The sequence below is a fragment of the Botrytis byssoidea genome, assembly GCF_014898295.1.
Source record: "Botrytis byssoidea strain MUCL 94 chromosome Unknown BBYS_001, whole genome shotgun sequence".
NCBI lineage: Eukaryota > Fungi > Ascomycota > Leotiomycetes > Helotiales > Sclerotiniaceae > Botrytis > Botrytis byssoidea.
Window position 1 is genome coordinate 1,179,494 of NW_024065842.1, and position 19,171 is coordinate 1,198,664.

Genomic DNA, 19,171 nt, shown 5'->3' on the forward strand with positions numbered 1-19,171 from the left:
AAAAAGATTGGTGCTCCCTGCTACTTAGCGCAATGATGAAGTTCTGGCTTAGATGTCGTGATCATTTGGTATCGGAATTGCCGCTTTCAGTAGTTGTGTGCGATGATCATTATGGTGGGTGGGGTTCTTCTAATTTCTGGGGAATCGATTGCATTTTATCTCTTTCGCGTGGTCATGTGTTTTGACAAAAATTCAACAAGACATCCCATCCCGCCGAGATCAAGTAATCAGACTGAGCAAGCAACTACACAGATGCCATGATATGCCTGAAGTCAAGTCAACAACAATATGGATTCAGATTGATCGAAACGTGAAATAAATTAGTCAATTATTATGCTATGATTAACTAGCTAATTCGCAAGATAAACTTCGCCGATTTTTATCATTCAGTGTTAAAAGGAAATTTATTCCAGAATACACACTGGTTGCACCCACTGGATGCACTCCCCCAGGTCTCCTTTTTTTCATCAGACGGGGTATCGTAGACGTGCCACAAAAACACCAGCTTTTCCATGCAACTCCATCGATGCAAAGTCGATGTCCATTGATATTTCAGGTCTAAGAAAAGAAGATTTGAAAATAAATTGTCCAAGAAAGTGAGATTAGGCCACCTTCGGCCTTCACACCAAAAAGGAAAGATTATTTAGCATCGCTACCAAGCCTGATCAGGTCTCTGGCAACTGTATGTGATGGGGGGAATGGGCTGAGAGGATTACAATTTCAGGGTCCAGGCCGCTATAGGTAAGTCGTTTAAAGTGTCGTGCCTTCGAGGCTGAGCACCTTTGATGGATCGCCCAAGAATTTGGCACGATGTGCAACAATCTCCGAGGCAATGGCATCGAAGTCTTTAATTTTTCTTGCTCGCAGGCCCGAGAGTAATGATTTCAAACCTTCAATAAACCTATCTCGTTGTTCTCCTTCGAACTCGTCTGGAGATCCCAATTTCGCGAGAACGGCGTCATCTGTCGGAACAAAAGTTAGCAAAGGGGACGAAAGGGATACTCAAGGGTGAGCTCAGAGCATGCTGGCTGGAACTACCGACGCACCAGGCAGTCCCATTTCTCTAAAATGCTGAAAATCGCAGGTATTGTCATTGCATATTCCTCCCATCAATTCATATCGACATAGCTCTTTCTTCGCATCAATCTTGTTAGTATAAGTGATCGACTTCAGCCCACCCGGAATTTGTTGCTTATATTCTGGATGAAACCGAAATGCATGAAACACTCTCAAAGGGCTTTCATATGGTGTAAAAAAGCTTGAGCTATTAGGATCGCTAGAAAGGGGTTTCTGGGCTCAGGTCAGCCTGGGAATTGCCACCAAGGATGGAGAAGACTTTTACTTCTGTTAGTTGAGGGACACTACCATCTTCTGCCGGCAGACTTTGTTCTTCTCCATTAGAAATAACTTCCAGATCGATATAGTTATCGTTTGACGACTCTGGCAATTCGCCATCTTCTGCTGCACCAATCACTGAATCTGGTGGAGCGGGGCTAAATGGAGATGACGCCACCGGCGAACTCTCATCAGCAGCGGGAGTGGCCTCTGGGGGCTCATAGTTATCCGAATCTACATCAGCGATCTCAGAGGCATCTACCACATCAGGAATTTTGGGAGTTGACGAAGTTGCAAGTGGCTGAGAACGCTCAAGGACTGGTGAATAATCGGAGCTTGCTTTCTCTTCATTGGGTGTGGCAGTTACGTTGTTGACTTGCGTAGGAGGCGCATTGCTGTCTTCCATTTCGACGTCACTAGGACCAACAGAGTCTGCGTCGGCGCGCACGGCTTCTTGAAGCGCAGCCTCAAGATCTTGGTTGGTTTCGGATGCCTCTTTGACCTCGGAAGAATGGTCTTCGGTTGTGTCATATGCAATATCGTTGACACTATCAGGTTGTGTCAGAGGTATAGAAATTGGGGAGGCAGCAGCGACATCAGTAGTATGGGATTGTTCAGGTTGTTGTTGTTGTTGTTGTTCTTGCGGCTGCATTGCGTCGCGAGCATCATCGATTTGGTCATCTAGTTCCATGGGAACTGATGCAGATTTTGGCTCGGATTCGGCGAGACTTTGTGGTTCTGGCTCACGGTCTGGCTGAGCAGAAGCTGAAGGTGGTTCAGCTGTGGGAATGTGAGCATCTACTATTATGGCAGTCTGATAATTGTAATCTTGCACCTACCTGGATTGTCTTTTGTCTCTTCACGTGTGAGACTGTCCAACTTTTCTTTTTGCTCCTGCAATTGTTGATCGGTTTCTTGACCTAGTCTTTCCATTTCCTCAACCAGCTTTTGTTTATCCTGAAGATTCTTTTGCACCGCCGCTTCGATTCTGGCGATTTCGGCACGAAGTTCCTCAAGTCTCGCTTGGTTTTGTAAAGCTTCAGCGTCCACACGGGGAATGGCGCTCGCAATTCTTTCACGTCGGAGTCGTTTGAGTTCGGCCTCTTCTTTTCGAATATCAGCGGCTTTTTGAAGCTCGGCAACTTGAGCTGCATTGGATTGTGTTTTTTCCTTAGAAATGTTGGTTGCCTTTTGTGTTTCGATCAAAGAATTTGGTCTACTAGCTACAAGGCCAATGTTGCTCGTACTGGTTGCGACGTTGTTAATTGGAGTTTGTGCACCGCTGCTGGTCCTTTTGTTTGCCTTCCTCATTTCAGCTTCAGCAATTTTTCTCTTTAGTTGCTCAATTTCGCTTTCCTTGCGTCGAAGATCCTCAGGGTGTGGCTTAATAGAACTTTGTAAATTTGGTGGGGTGCTTGTCGACGATGTAGGAGGTGGAGTAAATGGTTTCGGTGGAAGAAAAGAAGATGCTGTCGGCAATGCCTTTTGTTCGGGTAGCTTGCGAGGGGGTTGAACAGGCGAATCTGCATCGGCCTGAGATTCCAATTCCATTTCGACATCTTCATCGGACTCGTCTTCATCCTCGCTGACACAAATGACAAACGGTTTTGGTTCCACGCGGCTTTGACCAAATGGTCGCTTGAGCGGTATTGTGGATGTTGAAGGCCCGTCAAAGTCAGCAGCTACTGGACGTTTGCGCTGCCCATTGAGAACCGGGGTTGGCATGATGGTTTGTGGGACAGATGATGGGGCTGGTGGGATAGAAGCTAAGAACAAACCCGGAATCTTTTGAGAGGTCTGTTGAATATTTGAGGGTGGCGCGCTCGATTGGGGAAATTGTGTTGTGACAGTCAAAGCTGGAATTGAAGCTGAGCTACTTGAATCTGTAGTACCAACCTTGTTTTTTTCAACGACTTTTTCAGCAGAGGAAGTGGAATTTGGAACCGATGTAGGCAGTTCAGGGATTATGGTTGGTTTAGCATGAGCAATTGCGCTTGGAAGACTAGTAGCGGTAGTTGTGACAGACTTTGCCGCATTCTTCTGGGCTCGCTCAGCTCTCGATTTCCTGAGAGCGTCCATCTTCGCCTGCATTGTTTTTTCTTTCTCAACAGCGGCTGCACTCTTCGGCTGTGCAGTTGCAGAAGGAGCAGTGCCTCCGTTAGTTATAGCTTGTTTTGATTTATCTGTAGAGCTTTGGGCTGAAACCTGACTATTCGGATGTCCACTAGTGGCAGGAAGGCCAGAGTGAGGCGCAGAAGAAACACTGGTGGAGGGACTTTGGGCAGAAGCTGCACTGATGGTTTTCGTTGCAGTTTTCGACAATCTAAGCTCATCAAACAATTCTCCGACGAGCTTTTCATCAACCCCTTCTTCAAGATAGGCTGGGAATCGAACATCATACGACCAAAGATTTAGGATGGCGCCTTCAGCTTTTTTACGAGCTTCGGCGACAGTTTTAAAAGTAACGGTATCGTTATATGCATCAGCTTGAGAAGGGTGAGAGCATCCAACGGCCTCTGATACCTGACCTTGTGTGAAAGAGGGAATATTTTCCTGGCCAGATTTGGATGCAGTATTGTTAGGCTCTCCTACCGGTGATTGAGGCTTTGATTTTTTCTGTGCACCGCCCTTCTTTACGTTCAATGGTCCCTTACCTGCGCCTGTATCCTTCATCTGAGAATTCTTGATTTGGTCAAACAGTGGCTCACTTTGGGCGATGAATGGGGAGTACGAGGCAGAAGGTTGGCGTTGATTATAATAATCGGCTGCTGCAGGGAGACATTAATAAACGAATTCATGAGGGGTTGAAATTGCTTACCATTGCGAAGAGTCGGTGGCGGCTGCTGAGGAGCAGGATCTTGGCCTGTTGGGTAGACAGCGCGATGGGCAGTATCAAGATAGCCAGTGCCATCATTCCCGCGATAGTGCCTCGAGCCCGGTGCGCCAATTGAAGCATTCGGAGCTGCTGAGCGCATGTGGGCAGAAGTATCATCAAACTCTCCTTCGCTCATTTCGCGATTTTCAACGTTACCATACGCGGGTGTTTGTGAATGATACGCTGGCTGCGGGGCAGCCACTGGCGCATAGTATTGCGAATTTTGAGCATAATTTTGATGATTGTACCCAGCATATGAATGCATGCCTTGCGGCGCTGCATTGTATTGGGGCATAGATGAGTTTTCTTGGTTCCAGCCCTGGAAGACTGGGACTGGGGGTATATTATTCTGCATAGCGGGCGCGCTGTAGTTTGGAAGTTGTTGTTGATTATAGCCATATGCCATTGTATTATCATATCCTTGAGTCATCGCATGCTGCCCCGATCGGCCATCATCTTGCGGATAATATGCTGAGTGATTTGAGTAGGTTGGGTAGGGTGGGTTATTCGACTGGTCGCGATTGCCATAGGCCGCGCCATAGTATGGATAATCCGACATTGTCGGCAAGTACAAAGCAGTACCTAGCTTTACTGAATGAATTCAAAACTTAACTGTGATTAGTTCTGACTGATATTGCAAAATTACCTCGAAGACGCGTTCAATTTAACGGTCGAGTATCATTGGCGCAACGCAATCAAATCAAGGGAGAAAGTAATTACAGATGCAGATGTCGCAGAGAAAAGGGTGTCGCGACGAGCCAGAAGAAAGAATTGTCAAAATTTAACAATGAAAAACGCAAGTGAGACTATCACTTTCTTCACTTATTTTGCTGACTCGATCTTGATGAACCTGGTTATGAAGAAAACCTGGGTAGAATCTGTCTGAAAGCTTCGTGGAGGTGGAGGTGGAGGTGCAGATGGCAATGGGAAAAAGAAACTTATTAGTACGATCGCATGTAAAGCAAACGCCAGTCGAAAGATTCAAAGTTGCTTAGCGCCGGTAAATCCCGCTAGGTACTTGTGAGTGGAGTGAGTGAGAAAGTGAGTGTCACTAGACATAGACAGTGTCACACTAGAGTAAATATCACGAGGTGCTCGCAGCAAGGCTGCCCTACGATAAATCATCAATTTCCTTATCGATATGATCCTACGACTGAAGCGGCACTGGATCAACTGTCGTTGCCAGGGGAAACTCTACCATTCAACTACCCAGTAAAGCCAAATTAAACTTTGTACCGCCACTTAATAATCCTACTTCGCGTCGTCAATATTGACTTTAAACACTGACGTTGACAAGAATCTCGATTCCAATTCAAGAGATAAAAAGAGGTGAAACAGAAGAATGAATCTTTTTATTTGCTGCCCTCTTTACTAATTTCACATGTAATGATTGAAGAGGTTGCATGAACTTTTCTCCCCTATTTTTGCTTTGCGACAATCTGGATTCTTCCCATCGATGGACTTTGTTTACTTTCTTAAGGAACAGAGCCTTGCTTCAATCAATTGAAACCCAACAACGCCTACTCTACGATGGCTTCCAATTTTCAGACAAAGCGCAATAATCCTTTTGCTAGATCAGGGACTTTATCTCCTGAACCCGGTGTTCCCAAAGGCAGGCCGAAAAGTGCAATATTTGCGTCAGCTCCTTTCTCATCGCCGGCACAAAGCCATCAAACACACAATCGACACCAATCCTACTCCTCGCTGGGGGATATCGTGGCCCCCAATAATAATAATGTTTCACTAAGATCTCGCTCCAATTCTAAGTCAACAGCTCCCTCTTCAAATACATTTGCGCCTTCATTCATCAATTCGGAAGAGATGCGACTCGGCGCAGAAACTGTGATGGCAATGGAGGGAGAAAATGATTTCTCCGGAAAGAGATATGTTTGGTTAAAAGATCCTCAAACTGCATTTGTCAAAGGGTGGGTAGTGGAAGAATTAGAAAATCATCACATATTGGTCCAATGTGACGATGGGAGTGTGAGTTCATGATTGTGTTTTCTTTTCCGGTACAATGTCTGACTGGCTGTTTAGCAACGAGAAGTCGATCCTGAAACTGTGGACAAAGTAAACCCCGCGAAATTCGACAAAGCAAATGACATGGCAGAGCTTACGCATCTCAATGAAGCATCAGTCGTTCATAATCTTCATATGAGATACCAAGCTGATCTCATCTACACCTATTCAGGCTTGTTCCTGGTTACCATTAATCCATATTGCTCGTTACCTATATACACGAACGAGTACATCAATTTATACAAGGGTCGAGGTCGGGAAGAAAGTAAACCACACATATTTGCGATGGCAGATGAAGCTTTCAGGAATCTAGTCGAAGAAGGACAAAACCAAAGTATTCTTGTAACTGGAGAGTCTGGAGCCGGAAAGACGGAAAATACCAAAAAAGTCATTCAATACCTGGCGGCAGTTGCAAACTCGGAATCACCAGTCAAAAACAAGGTACAGCATTCAACCCTCTCGCAGCAGATTCTTCGGGCAAATCCAATTCTAGAAGCCTTCGGGAATGCTCAGACAGTCAGGAATCATAATTCCTCCCGCTTCGGAAAATTCATCAGGATCGAGTTTACGCGCAATGGTAGTATTGCCGGTGCTTTCATAGATTGGTATCTCCTTGAGAAATCAAGAGTGGTAAGGCTGAATGCTCATGAGCGAAATTATCATGTTTTCTATCAGCTTTTGAAGGGGGCTGATCGCACATTGAAAAACGAATTCCTCATTGAAGAATTAGACGTAGAAGACTTCGCTTATACGCGGGACGGTCATGACACCATCGTTGGTGTCTCTGACAGAGATGAGTGGAACACTTTAGTCGAGGCATTTGATGTTATGGGCTTCTCCGAGAATGACCAAATATCTATCTTACGAACAGTTGCTGCTGTTCTCCACCTGGGCAACATAACTGTCGTGAAGGAGAGTAGATCGGCCGATCAAGCTAGATTAGCCCCTGACGCACGTGCACAGGCCGACAAAGTGTGTAAGCTACTTGGAATTCCGCTCGAGCCATTTTTGAAAGGGTTGTTACACCCTCGAGTAAAAGCCGGTCGAGAATGGGTCGAGAAGGTGCAGACGCCCGAACAAGTTCTACTCGCAATAGACTCGCTGGCAAAGGGTATTTACGAGAGAGGTTTTGGTGATCTTGTAACCCGAATCAATCGGCAATTGGATAGGACTGGTATGGGGCTCGATGACTCGCACTTCATCGGAGTACTTGATATCGCTGGATTCGAAATATTCGAGGAAAACAGTTTTGAGCAACTATGCATCAACTACACAAACGAGAAGCTCCAGCAATTTTTCAACCACCATATGTTTGTCCTTGAACAAGAAGAATACGCCCGTGAAAAAATCGAGTGGAAATTTATTGATTTTGGTCATGATCTTCAGCCTACGATTGATCTGATTGAGTTGCCCAATCCCATTGGTATTTTCTCGTGTCTTGATGAAGATTGTGTGATGCCAAAAGCCACAGACAAATCATTTACGGAAAAACTTCATTCTCTTTGGGATCGCAAAACTCCCAAGTATCGTGCCTCTCGACTTGGGCAAGGATTCATGCTCACTCACTATGCCGCCGAAGTTGAATATTCTACCGAAGGATGGCTAGAGAAAAATAAAGATCCAATGAATGACAACATTACAAGATTGTTGGCTGCATCCAGCGATGCACATGTTGCAAATCTCTTCAGTGATTGCTCTGAAGCAGGCGATGACTCGGGTGCCATCCGAAGCAGGGTCAAGAAAGGCCTTTTCCGCACCGTTGCTCAAAAACATAAAGAACATCTATCTACCTTGATGGCTCAGCTGCATTCGACACATCCTCATTTTGTGAGGTGTATCATACCCAACCACAAGAAAAAACCTAAGCAACTCAGTGCACCACTTGTGCTCGACCAATTACGCTGCAACGGTGTCTTAGAGGGTATCAGAATTGCACGCACTGGCTTTCCAAACAGACTTCATTTTTCAGAGTTCCGACAAAGATATGAAGTTCTATGCAGGAACATTCCCAAAGGGTACCTTGATGGCCAGACAGCAGCTAGCATGATGCTAGATAAGCTTCAATTGGACAAGTCATTGTTCCGTGTTGGAATCACCAAAGTCTTCTTCCGTGCCGGTGTGTTGGCAGAGCTTGAAGAGCAACGTGATGCCTTGATCCGTGAGATTATGACACGATTCCAATCCCTGGCGCGTGGTTTTACCCAACGTCGAATTGCCAATAAGCGACTGTATAGAGCGGAGGCAACACGGATAATCCAGCGAAATTTCCAAGTTTACATCGACCTTTGTGAGAACCCTTGGTGGCGCCTTTTAGTCAAGATGAAGCCTTTGTTGGGAGCTACGAGAACGTCGGGAGAAGTCAAGAAGAGAGATGAAATGATAAAGCAGCTTAACGAGAAAATGGACCAAGAGGCGTCGGAACGCCAAAGACTAGACGAGGAACGACGAAACACGCACACTGAGATGTTAAAGATCCAACAAACCTTAGAAAGCGAACGTGCGTTAGCTCTGGACAAGGAAGAGATATTCAAACGTCTGCAGCTCCGTGAGACAGAGTTGAGCGATAAGTTGGCTGGTGCTATTGAAGATCAAGAAAAGCTCGAGGATCAATTGGATGACTTGCTAGAGGCCAAAAAGCGAGCGGAACATCAATCCGATGAATATCGATCTCAGTTGGAGCAAGCAGGTCACATAATAGCCAAGTTGGAGAGCGAAAAGCGAGACCTCGCTGAACAGCTGGCTGATTTAGATAATCAATTGAAGGATCTTGCCAAGAAACAAGCCGATCGAAGCGCACAAGAAGCGCAACTTTCCCAAGACGTCCAGCTACTCCAAAGCCAACTGAGCATTAAGGAAAGAAAGGTTCACGACCTTGAGGAGAAGCTTATCAAAAACGATCAGGACTCGGAAGTCAAGCTGGCTGCAGCGGCGAAAGACCTTCAAGCTTCTAAATTACGAGAAAGCAACTTGGCTAGCGAAAACCGCAAAGTGCAGAAGCAACTTTCTGATTTATCTGCAACATCGACAGGATATGAAGATCTCGTCAGGCGCAAGGAAAGCGAGTTGGCTATCCTTCGGTCTGATAACCGTAAGTATGAGGCCGAGAAGAAAAGCTTTGACGAGCAGAAGCGATCACTTTCGACGGAGAAGGAAAACATTGCCAACAGGTTAAAGGAAGTACAGGCTGAGATGTTCGCCATGAAATCCCAGCAAGCCAATCTACAAAAGGAAGCTGCCGATGCGAAAAAACTTTTCGATGCTAGACTGACAGAAGATGCTCACGCTGAGCAAAATCGAAAGAGGCTAGAAGAACAGATTTCGACCTTGAAACAGCAATTATCAGAAGTGCAAAAAGACCTTAGCAAAGAACGACAATCTCGAGACGATGTTCAACTCCTCGCAGAACATAAATTCCGAGAGCTTAGTGAGAAGTTTCAAGAACTCAATGAGGCTAAAATCATCATCGAAAAGGAATTATACGTCCAACAAGACACTCTTAGAAGGGCAATGGAGAATAGAGTTTCTGCTGAAAAGGAACGCAACGAAGCGCGAAACGAAATCAGAAAGCTCAGAGAGGCAAAGATTGCAGCCGAAGAGGCCAGAATACAAGCCGAAGTAGTTGGAGACCGCAATGCATCACGCCTAGCCCGAGAGCGCGAAGCTAGTTTGAAGAAAGATCTTGAAGCGGAACAGAACCGAGCAAAGTACTTTGAGACTGAATGCAGCCGCCTAAATCAGCAAGTGGAAGATCTTAATAAGGTCATGATAGAGTCTGGAGATTTTGGTCTTAAGGTTGATCAAGAGAAGGAGCGACTTGAACGCGAACTGAACACTGTCCGAAGTCGATTAAATGCGTCTGAAAACGACAACCGTGCTTTACTCAACAAGCTGCAACAGAAAGGTCTCGAGATTGCCCGCACGAGCTCTAGAGCAAGTGAATCATCTAGAGGTCAGCTAATAGCAGCCCAGCGAGAGAAAGCTAAGGTCGACGAGCAGAATAAGAAGCTCAATAAACAGCTAGGCGATGTACAAATTCAACTGGCGTCTCTTCAAAAGCAAAAAGAAAAGCTGGAGCTCAATCTTGAAGATCTAACGCGTGAGGTTGAACGTGAACATATGAGTAGTAGAAACGCCGAGAAGACTTCTTCTACTATGACAACCCAGTTAGCAGAGGTAAATCGCAAATTGGAGGATGAACGACAGTTGCACTCTCAGGCTCAATCTAAAAATCGACAACTCCAATCTTTGATTGATACCCGAGATAAAGACATCATTGAGCTGATGAAAATTGTGGACCCGGAGATGCCTGCACCGCCGGTTATACAACTCGATGGTAGTTTCGATAGGAGCACATCTGAAAATCCAAACCTTCTTTCTCAACTCACTCAAAAAGTCGAGGAACTTCAGCAAAATCTCAGAGTTCAAGCTGCTGGTCGGTCGAATGCTGAAGCACAAGTACTTGAACTACGAAAACGATATGAAGATGAGTTCGGTGACCATTCCGAGTGGCACACGCCCGGTAGGGCTAAACTTGAGGAGATTGATGGCAATGATGGAACTCGGAATTCATCTCCAGCACATCTCAGAAACAAACTCAATGGCAGACCTCTGTCGGGCGCGACGCCACCTAATCCTCACTTCCCAAGCTCCGGTGACGTCGGGCATGATTCTGGACGCTCTGATCGTACTGCCGATATGTTAAGCTTCAACAATCGCATGGACCTGAAAGCTGACGTGGAAGAATTACAAAATCAATTGCAGCTATCACAAATGGAGAATCGTCATCTGCAGAGCCAGCTTGAGCGTTTTGTTCCAGGGCGAGATATATTTGAGGATAGTCCATCAGTACGCCGTGTGCACAAGCTTGAGCAAGCTAACACTCGACTTCATGAAATGCTTGATGATTCTGCAAAGAAAGTTTCCGCTCTTGAACAGAGTATTCAAACCGGAGAATTGTCATTCCGCGATGTTCAAGCCAAATCTCACGAGGAACTCTTCGAGCTCATCAACAATCAAGAAGAAAACCGACGAATTCTAATGTACGCTCACAAAGATGCATTAGTAGACCTCAACGATACGAAGAAAAATTTTGAGATTCTAAAACACACTCGAGCAGTCTTGGAGGTTGATCTCCGAGATGCTAAGTCTGATCTTGAAGAGATGACTCTGCAAAGGGATCAGGATGCGGCCAGCCGAAACCAACTTTTGCAAGAATTTGCCGATCTTCAGATCCGTTTGGATGCCGAATCCTCAAAACTGGCCGATGTTAGTTCTAGTCTTGGTCTCTATAAGAGCAGAGCAGACGAGTACTTTAGCAAACTTGAACAAGCTGAAATTGCTGTATTGAAGGCTTCTAGGGCCGAACAATTTGCCAGATCTCAAGCAAAAGAAGCGGAGGATACATGTGCCGAGATCATGTCAGAACGGAAGCAAATGGACGAAGCCATTGAAGATCTTCAAAAACAGAACCAACATTATGAAGAGAAGCTCGAGGACCTTTCCTCTGATCTCGATGCCGCAGTACAAGCAAGGAAGCGATTACAACATGAGCTTGAAGATTACCGAAGCCAGCGTGCCATGGAGATTGAAGACAAAGAATCTAGCATGGAACAGACTAGAAAGAAATACCAAGCTGAGTTTGCAACTCTCACGAATGAACTGGACATTGCTCGTGAGGAGAAGCTATTCAAACAAACGGAGAATACAAGACTTCGGGAAGAATTGGATCAACTTCGAACGAAGTGGGACGATGAGGTTATGAACAGTTCAACATGGTCTAAAGAAAAGGCTCGCCTGGAGGCCACTCTTTCGGACCTCAATACATCACGTGATGAAGCCGTCAACGCTCACAATGAAGCTCAAGGCAAAATTGTATCACTATTAGCACAAGTTCGAAGTCTCAGAACAGACGTGGACGATGCAGCTGCCGAAAGAGACATTCTTCAACGCGAGAAGCGCGGCTTACAAGCTCGTCTAGAGGAAGCTAAAGCTGGTCTCGACGACCTTGCCCGAAGCGACAGCCCTGCGCTACGAAACGCTGCTGGAATGGATCGCGAGATTTTGGAACTCAAATCTAACCTAGCACAACAAGAAGATATTGCAGCTGCTGCCATTGGCAAGATGAGGCGATCTGAAGCACTTGCATCTGAAATACAGAAAGATATTGTTGCCGAGAGAGAAATGACAGCACAGTTGAATAAGGAGAAGGCTGCGCTAGAAAAGTCACTCAAAGAAACTCAGGTCCGACTACTGGATTTGGAAACTAAAGGCTATTCAAGTGCCAGTCAAGACGTTAGGTTCCTTCACGGTCGTGTCCAAGAGGTGAGAATTTCCTTCCCGTAAGCTTAACACTATTCTAACATATGAGATAGCTCGAAGCCCAACTCGACGAGCAAGAATCCGAACGCAACAAATCACAACGTTCCGTAAGAAATGTCGATCGCACAGTCAAAGATCTTCAACAGCAAATTGACCGCAAAGAAAAGGCCAACACGCAACTTCAAGAAGATATTGCCCGCTCAAGAGATAAGGTCGAAAAACTTCTCAAGACAATCGACGAGCTTCAATCAAGCGATTCGACCAATCAACTTTCAGCTCGTAGAGCAGAACGTGAGCTGAGGGAAGAGAGAGAAAAGGCGCTGAGGTTAGAGCGTGAGTTGGAAGGCTGGAAGGCATTGAGAATGCAGAAAGGTCCGGGTGGTAGAATAAGTGCGAGTGGCACTTGGAGACCGAGTAGTGAATTTGGCTCCGAGGATGCAGGGATTGACATCCCTAAACGAAAAAGCAGTTTGAACAGGCAGGATAGCATGAGCAAGGGATTCTTGTAATTTCCCATGGTACGGTGGATGATAATGTGATGTAGGAGATCGTCGCGCAGAATGAATTAGAAATTTGTTCTCTGGCGTTTGTGACGGGAATAGTAGGAGTAGTGAAGCAGGAATAGAAGGGGTCAGTCAAAGGAATGGAGCACGGATTTGTGTATGAATTGTATGTTTTTCGTGTTAGGGGTGTATAATATCATTATGTCCTGGAACTTGTGGGATAGGATGGGCTGGAATAATACCTATGTAGACTTGTGCGTGTTATGAATGGAAGTTTTGGTTCTTTGAGAATCTTTAAAGGGCTTTATGGTCGTGGGAATGTGACTTTGTGTTTTTACTACAGACGTGATTTGTGGAAGGAATATCGAGAGATGAGTTAAAATTTAGAGAGCTTTGGGGGGAGGTGGAGTTGAATGAATACTTTCTTCCATCTTATGGAGCGTGGAGATGGGTAGTGGGGTAAGTGATTATTCGGAGGGGGTATGTGGAGACACTGAGACATTAATCTGCGTTTATTATTAGAAGAGGACTATTCGAACGGCGAAAAAGTTGAATTTTATTCTTTCAAACCACACTTAGAAGTAATCTGGCTTTGGAAATGTAGGGGTTTAATGGTAGTCGGTAAGCTGTAAGTTTTGAATGGGTGATTGAAATGCATGTTTTGTAAGATTACAATTTACATAGGTGTGAGGTTCCGTTCTATGAATTAGAAATCTGGGCGTAAAATTGTATCTAGGCTAGTATTGAATTGTGGATGATATTTGAAGAGCTGGACAAGAATCTCATCGTGGTCCGCGGATGAAGCCTTGATGTTTTTCTAGTCCCTGATCCATGACCAAAACTATCCCTCAACTTTTTTTTTAGAAGCGATGATGATACACTTTCGCAACTTGTGGAGTTTCTTTTGAAGTTGTCCCGGTATACCCAATACCCTAATTATCCACTCCCAATGCTGCCATTATCTCATAGTGCAAGTGGAAAGTCATATTCATACCTATTCATACGGTCAGCTTTGATAAAATGGACCTTGCGGGTAGGTTCTTTAGGAGGTTCTTACATTCGAAATTCTTCTGAATTATCCGGTTCACAGAAAATTGGGATTGGCGCCTGTCTTCGCTTTCTCCACTCTACTTCCCCTCCTTCGATCCGCTCGTGATAATCTCTCGCATGTATCTTCTCCGCAGCTACATCATTGAGCCATTGTCTCGTCTGATGTTTGTATAAGTACTCCGCACATATCATGTCTCCTGCGTCGGCGCCACCCGGATTGAGAGATTCCAAGAATAGAATCTCGTGGAATCTCTCTTGAAGATGACACTCCACGCAACCATGAAAAGCCACACGCTTTTTGTCATTGGGGTGAGTTTGAGTCTTTCCAAAGTAAGGAAATGAAATAGCAGTCATGTAACGACGGGCAATCTCATCCTCGCGTTCGAATCCCACGTAGGCATTGTGTGGCGCAAGATATCTGTCCAATACTGGGCGAGCAGCGAATGGATGCTTAGGGATAATTCGTGTCGTGAGCGCAGCAATAATTGTCTTTCGTTGCGGCTCATTGACATTCCATCGACGTATTCGACTTCACCCAGGGGGACAAGAAGCTGACGCTCAGAGCTCTTGTACTTATAGTAGCCGTAGGTACCTGGAAGCGTTCGTAACTTTGGTGGATTTCGCACCTCGGGCCGAATTTGGATTGCAGAGTTGGGACGCTGGAGTCGCATGAAGTCGACATATGGGATGGATCTAAGAGAGATATCATTCCGGAGACAATAACCGCAAGCTCGCTTCCCTTCAAAGAGTGATAAAAAGGCACCCATCATTTCTTCACCATCCAAACTGTAACTTAATTAACACGTCTCGATGCCATTGGAGGGATTTCTGTACTTACTATGCGATTCTTTTGCAGAATACGCATTTAGGGTTTGTTAAGGCATGGTGCAACTGGAGCAGAAGTATATGGGATCCCACACCAGTACATAAAATGGCGCGCAAGGCCTCTGGAGCATTTTCCGAGATTTCTTGCCATTCCAGCGTATCATCAACTGCCAGCCTGCAATATTGAGAACAACGGCGAATGTTGACCAGAGTTTCAATGTCAAGATACTTGAGGCTGCGCTGAAGGATCTCCATTGGCATTTTGATAAGGAGGCTAATGTTGCTAGCACTCTCGGCGCGAACCATAGGGTACTTAAAGAACTTGATAGTCTTGCTATCGAGCGGGCACTTATCTCTTAGCTCTTTACTTGAGATGAAAGGCTCATATCTTTCTTCGGATGAATGTGGATCTCGGGAACAGCAGGTACAAGACATCCTGTGATGATATTAGTTCTTCGACTACTTCTTGGATTTATACTGCTTGGAAAATACTCATGCTGCCCACAGCATGAATCTCTGATGGCAGCGTAATTCTCTTGTAGCTGATGGCACTATACCATGTGCTCAGAGTTTTAGAGCTTCATACTTTCGGGCTACATGATTATTGAACTGGGAAACATACGTTGCTGTTTTCTGAAGGACTCTTGGATTTTAAATCTTAATCTTTGGGTGGAAGACGAATTTGTTATGCCAAGACCAACTTAGGAGCAGGACATCTGATCGAATGGATACCAAGGAAGAGGATGGGTAGGTCAATTATGATGAACAAGTAAGTAAAATTCCAAATTGGCTTGAGTACTCTCAATATTAAAGTGTGCATGTAGGAGTAAAGGAGTCAGCAAAGCTAAATAAGATGCTGCAGAAGAATTTGTAGAAAAGTCCATTGACTGTATTGATTGACTGTACGAGAACCAGGAGGAGGGAGCCGAGGGAAGATCTAGGGAAGATCTAAACATGGACCGTGCACAATAGGTTAGTTCGAGGTTACTAGGTAGGTTACCAACTCGGAGATTTAATTGCCCGTCTGTGCTCAAAATGCAGGAGGTAGATCACACTAATGCACGCTAGTATCAACCATATCTCAACCTCCTTCAAGATTTCTATACATGAGGAGATGGTGGTACAGATAATCTTTGATTGATTGCATTTCCCGTCCAGTTCCAGTCATATTGTTAACCCCAGAACCATTACATCAATTCTTTTATATGTATATACATCATGTTGCTAAATTTCAAATGGCACTGCCTAGGTTATAGGTTATCTCTATTTACGGTGGGTTTATCAGAGGATAGGTGGAATAAAACATCAAACAATCAAGATGCACAATATGTGAATACAATGGTAATTATCTTCTGGTAGTTGTTAGGCTAAAAAGATGTCTGGGAAACGAACTATCAGCAAGGAAAACAATGCACACCTTCCACTTGTATAATAGATGTCAAGATATGTGCATCTAAACACATTCATCTTATACTCCTGATATCGGACAAGTGACTCTGGCATTTATTAGTACTGGCACAGTTTTCTTCTCTGAGAATATGGCCAGCAACGTTTGTCTTTGTTACTTAGAGATTGTTACAGTCTTTGTTATTGTTACTACCTAGCCCACCTTCTTTAATCTTGACCATTTGACTTGATATCATGTCAATTGGGGATCAGACCATTTTCCCACTTGTTTATCCATCGGGAAGAGAATAAAAGTCTTCCTGGATCCACCAGTTCATGCATATATGCAATTGATAAGGCTGAACGTGCCGTGTCTCAACAGTTTGTGGGGCAAAGGCAATTACAAAGAACAAGATACTACGCTAATCTCACATGAAAGGCCATTTATGTTTTCATCCGAACTTCTGATCTCAATAAAGAAGACTCACAAGGTACTCAAGGAGAAATTTTTAAATCTTAGTGGGGCTCCAAAGATTCATTCGAGTCTTTTGTTGAGCTCTATATTCATTTGACTTGTTGCCATGGCTCCCACAAGGAGTTTTGAATGTGTGGGATGCTCCACCTTGTTTCTTTCTTCTTTCCTGAAGTTTCTTGGGAATTTTATACTCAGTTTGTGTTTCCCTCGGAGACTTGAAGTGATCCGCCAGCTTGACAACCATCTATTGAAAGAACATTTATAGTTGATCGATTCAGGAGCTTGACTATACTGATACAAACCACCAACTACATATTAGACGTTTGATATATTCTTTACCATGTCAAACTTCATTCTGGAAGAGATTAGAGAAGCTCACGAAAATGGGGATCTAGGAACAGGTCTTCAAGTTATTGACCAGGAATTGGGTCGTCTCCCAGAAAGCTCTATCATAGAGAAACTAGTGAGATTTATTGTCTTCTTCTTTAAAACACCATTTCTCATTATCTCCTCGCTCCCTTTCTTAGCGTATTCAGTACCTCAGTCAGTCGCCTCCTTCATACTTGTACCTGGCCATATTTTGGTATCGATCCCTGGAGTTATCCAAAAAATTCTTGGGCTCGCGCTTAATCCGACACTCGCAACCTTTGGTGCCACCACAATTTTTGGAGGGCTTTTCTTTGTATTAATCTCTCTGCCGAATACCAAACTGGGACGTGGAGTGGAAGCGCTCTTTAATTTTGTCTGCTGGGCTCCTGTTTATTCTGCAGTACTGCTGCTTTTGAGCCGCTCTGAAGCCTCGCACGAACTTCTCGCTACTCTCCACGAATTCTTCATAGCTAGGCCCTGGTCAGCAGCTTTCGTCTTCCTTTTTGTCTTCAAGTTCTTGAAAGTAGTCGTCCATCTATTTTCCTACAACTTTTTCTCTAGCTACAAACTTCCGCCGCTCCACCCTTCTGTTGTACCAAGCGATGTTACAGTAATTATACCAACTGTTGGTGATTTTGCCGACGAGTTTGTCAGAACTATCGATTCGGTCCTCGAAAATCACCCAGCTAAAATCATCATCTCGACAGTCGGAACCGAAAAGCTCATACAAGCCCGCAGAGTCGTCGAGAGAATAATGAGAGAAAAACGCCTTCCAGGACGAAAGATCGAGGTTATTGCTGTTCACCAACCAAGCAAACGTGTTCAATGCGTCCAAGCTTCCCTTCAGGTCAAGACTGGACTCATTGCATATGTCGATGATCATGTCTTCTGGCCTCCTACTTTTCTCAAAAGTGTTCTCGCAGAATTTGAAGACCCAGCTGTAGGAATTGTCGGAACCTGCAAACGTGTCGTCCGCGAGCCTGGTGACAATTGGTCTGATTCTCTCCGCAATTTCTTCGCTTGCATCTACCTTGAGCGCCACAATTATGAGATCATCTCTACCTACAACATTGACGGCGGATTATGGATTGTCTCTGGCAGAACATGCTTACTTCGAACAGATATCGTGCAATCGGTCGATTACAGAAGTAAATTCCTTTCCGAAACTTTCTTGGGAGCCGGCCCAGTCAATTGCGATGATGATAATTTCAACACCAGATACATGATCAATCACGGCTACAAAACTGTGTTTCACAACAGACCAGAAGCTCGCATTGAAACAACTTTAGGCACATCAGGCGGTTGGCCCAAATTCTACGAACAGCTCCTCCGCTGGTCCCGATCAATCTGGCGCTCCCATCTCAAAACCGTCTTCATCGATGGAACATGTTGGAAAGTTTGTCCCTGGACTAGCTACGCCATGTTTGTCTCTGGACTGCTCAATATCTCTATCATTTACGATTCTCTCTTATTCATCACGCTCTTCAAATCGGATTTCTACACCGAGGATAATCATGCTGGTGCATATCTTCTTTGGGCAATCATTTTAAGTCGTATTATTAAGCCGTGGAATCATTATATGCGCCATAAATATGAGATGTGGTGGTCTGTACCAGCAGAATTCCTATTCGGCTACTTTCATGGAATCATCAGATTGATTGCGCTACTGACTTGTCGCGATATTGGCTGGGGTGGAAGAGATTTAACAGGGCTTGCACCAGCTGTAAGACGTCCATAAGAGTATTGCCTGTTCTGAACGCCATATGCGATATGGGGTGTTGGGTCGGGGTAAACAGGAGTTATCTTGCAATCGGTTTACTGAAAAGGAGTATGGGCTTTTGAAGCTATATTCGCGGTTGCTTGGGTGGATGGATATTGCTTGGGAGTGTGGGTTGTGATTCGAGTTGTAGTTGGAGTTACTGAAGGGTTCAGCGGATTTTAACGACAAAAAAGGCATTTATTTGCTAAAAGAAAATAGATATGCCTATGCCTAAGGAGCTCCCACAAAGTTCTACC

At 44.8% G+C, this 19,171-nt stretch overlaps 4 protein-coding genes across 4 annotated transcripts; 2 read left to right on the top strand and 2 right to left on the bottom strand.

The window, feature by feature from the left end:
• Window positions 1-750: 750 nt before the first annotated feature.
• EAE97_000350 (uncharacterized protein) lies at window positions 751-4,769 on the bottom strand (the record flags this gene model as incomplete). Its single annotated transcript, XM_038870860.1, has 5 exons — window positions 751-962; window positions 1,047-1,290; window positions 1,343-2,115; window positions 2,175-4,103; window positions 4,154-4,769. 5 exons carry the CDS (start codon window positions 4,767-4,769, stop codon window positions 751-753), a joined length of 3,774 nt encoding a protein of 1,257 aa, XP_038738221.1.
• Window positions 4,770-5,740: 971 nt separating this feature from the next.
• On the top strand, window positions 5,741-13,340 carry EAE97_000351 (uncharacterized protein; the record flags this gene model as incomplete). The annotated part of the gene is made up of 3 exons (XM_038870861.1): window positions 5,741-6,193; window positions 6,248-12,550; window positions 12,601-13,340. 3 exons carry the CDS (start codon window positions 5,741-5,743, stop codon window positions 13,054-13,056), a joined length of 7,212 nt encoding a protein of 2,403 aa, XP_038738222.1. The 3' UTR covers window positions 13,057-13,340.
• A 763-nt stretch (window positions 13,341-14,103) lies between these two features.
• EAE97_000352 (uncharacterized protein) lies at window positions 14,104-15,186 on the bottom strand (the record flags this gene model as incomplete). Its single annotated transcript, XM_038870862.1, has 3 exons — window positions 14,104-14,601; window positions 14,622-14,886; window positions 14,939-15,186. 3 exons carry the CDS (start codon window positions 15,184-15,186, stop codon window positions 14,104-14,106), a joined length of 1,011 nt encoding a protein of 336 aa, XP_038738223.1.
• A 1,940-nt stretch (window positions 15,187-17,126) lies between these two features.
• EAE97_000353 (uncharacterized protein) lies at window positions 17,127-18,893 on the top strand (the record flags this gene model as incomplete). The annotated part of the gene is made up of 1 exon (XM_038870863.1): window positions 17,127-18,893. One exon carries the CDS (start codon window positions 17,127-17,129, stop codon window positions 18,891-18,893), a length of 1,767 nt encoding a protein of 588 aa, XP_038738224.1.
• Between the last annotated feature and the right edge of the window lie 278 nt (window positions 18,894-19,171).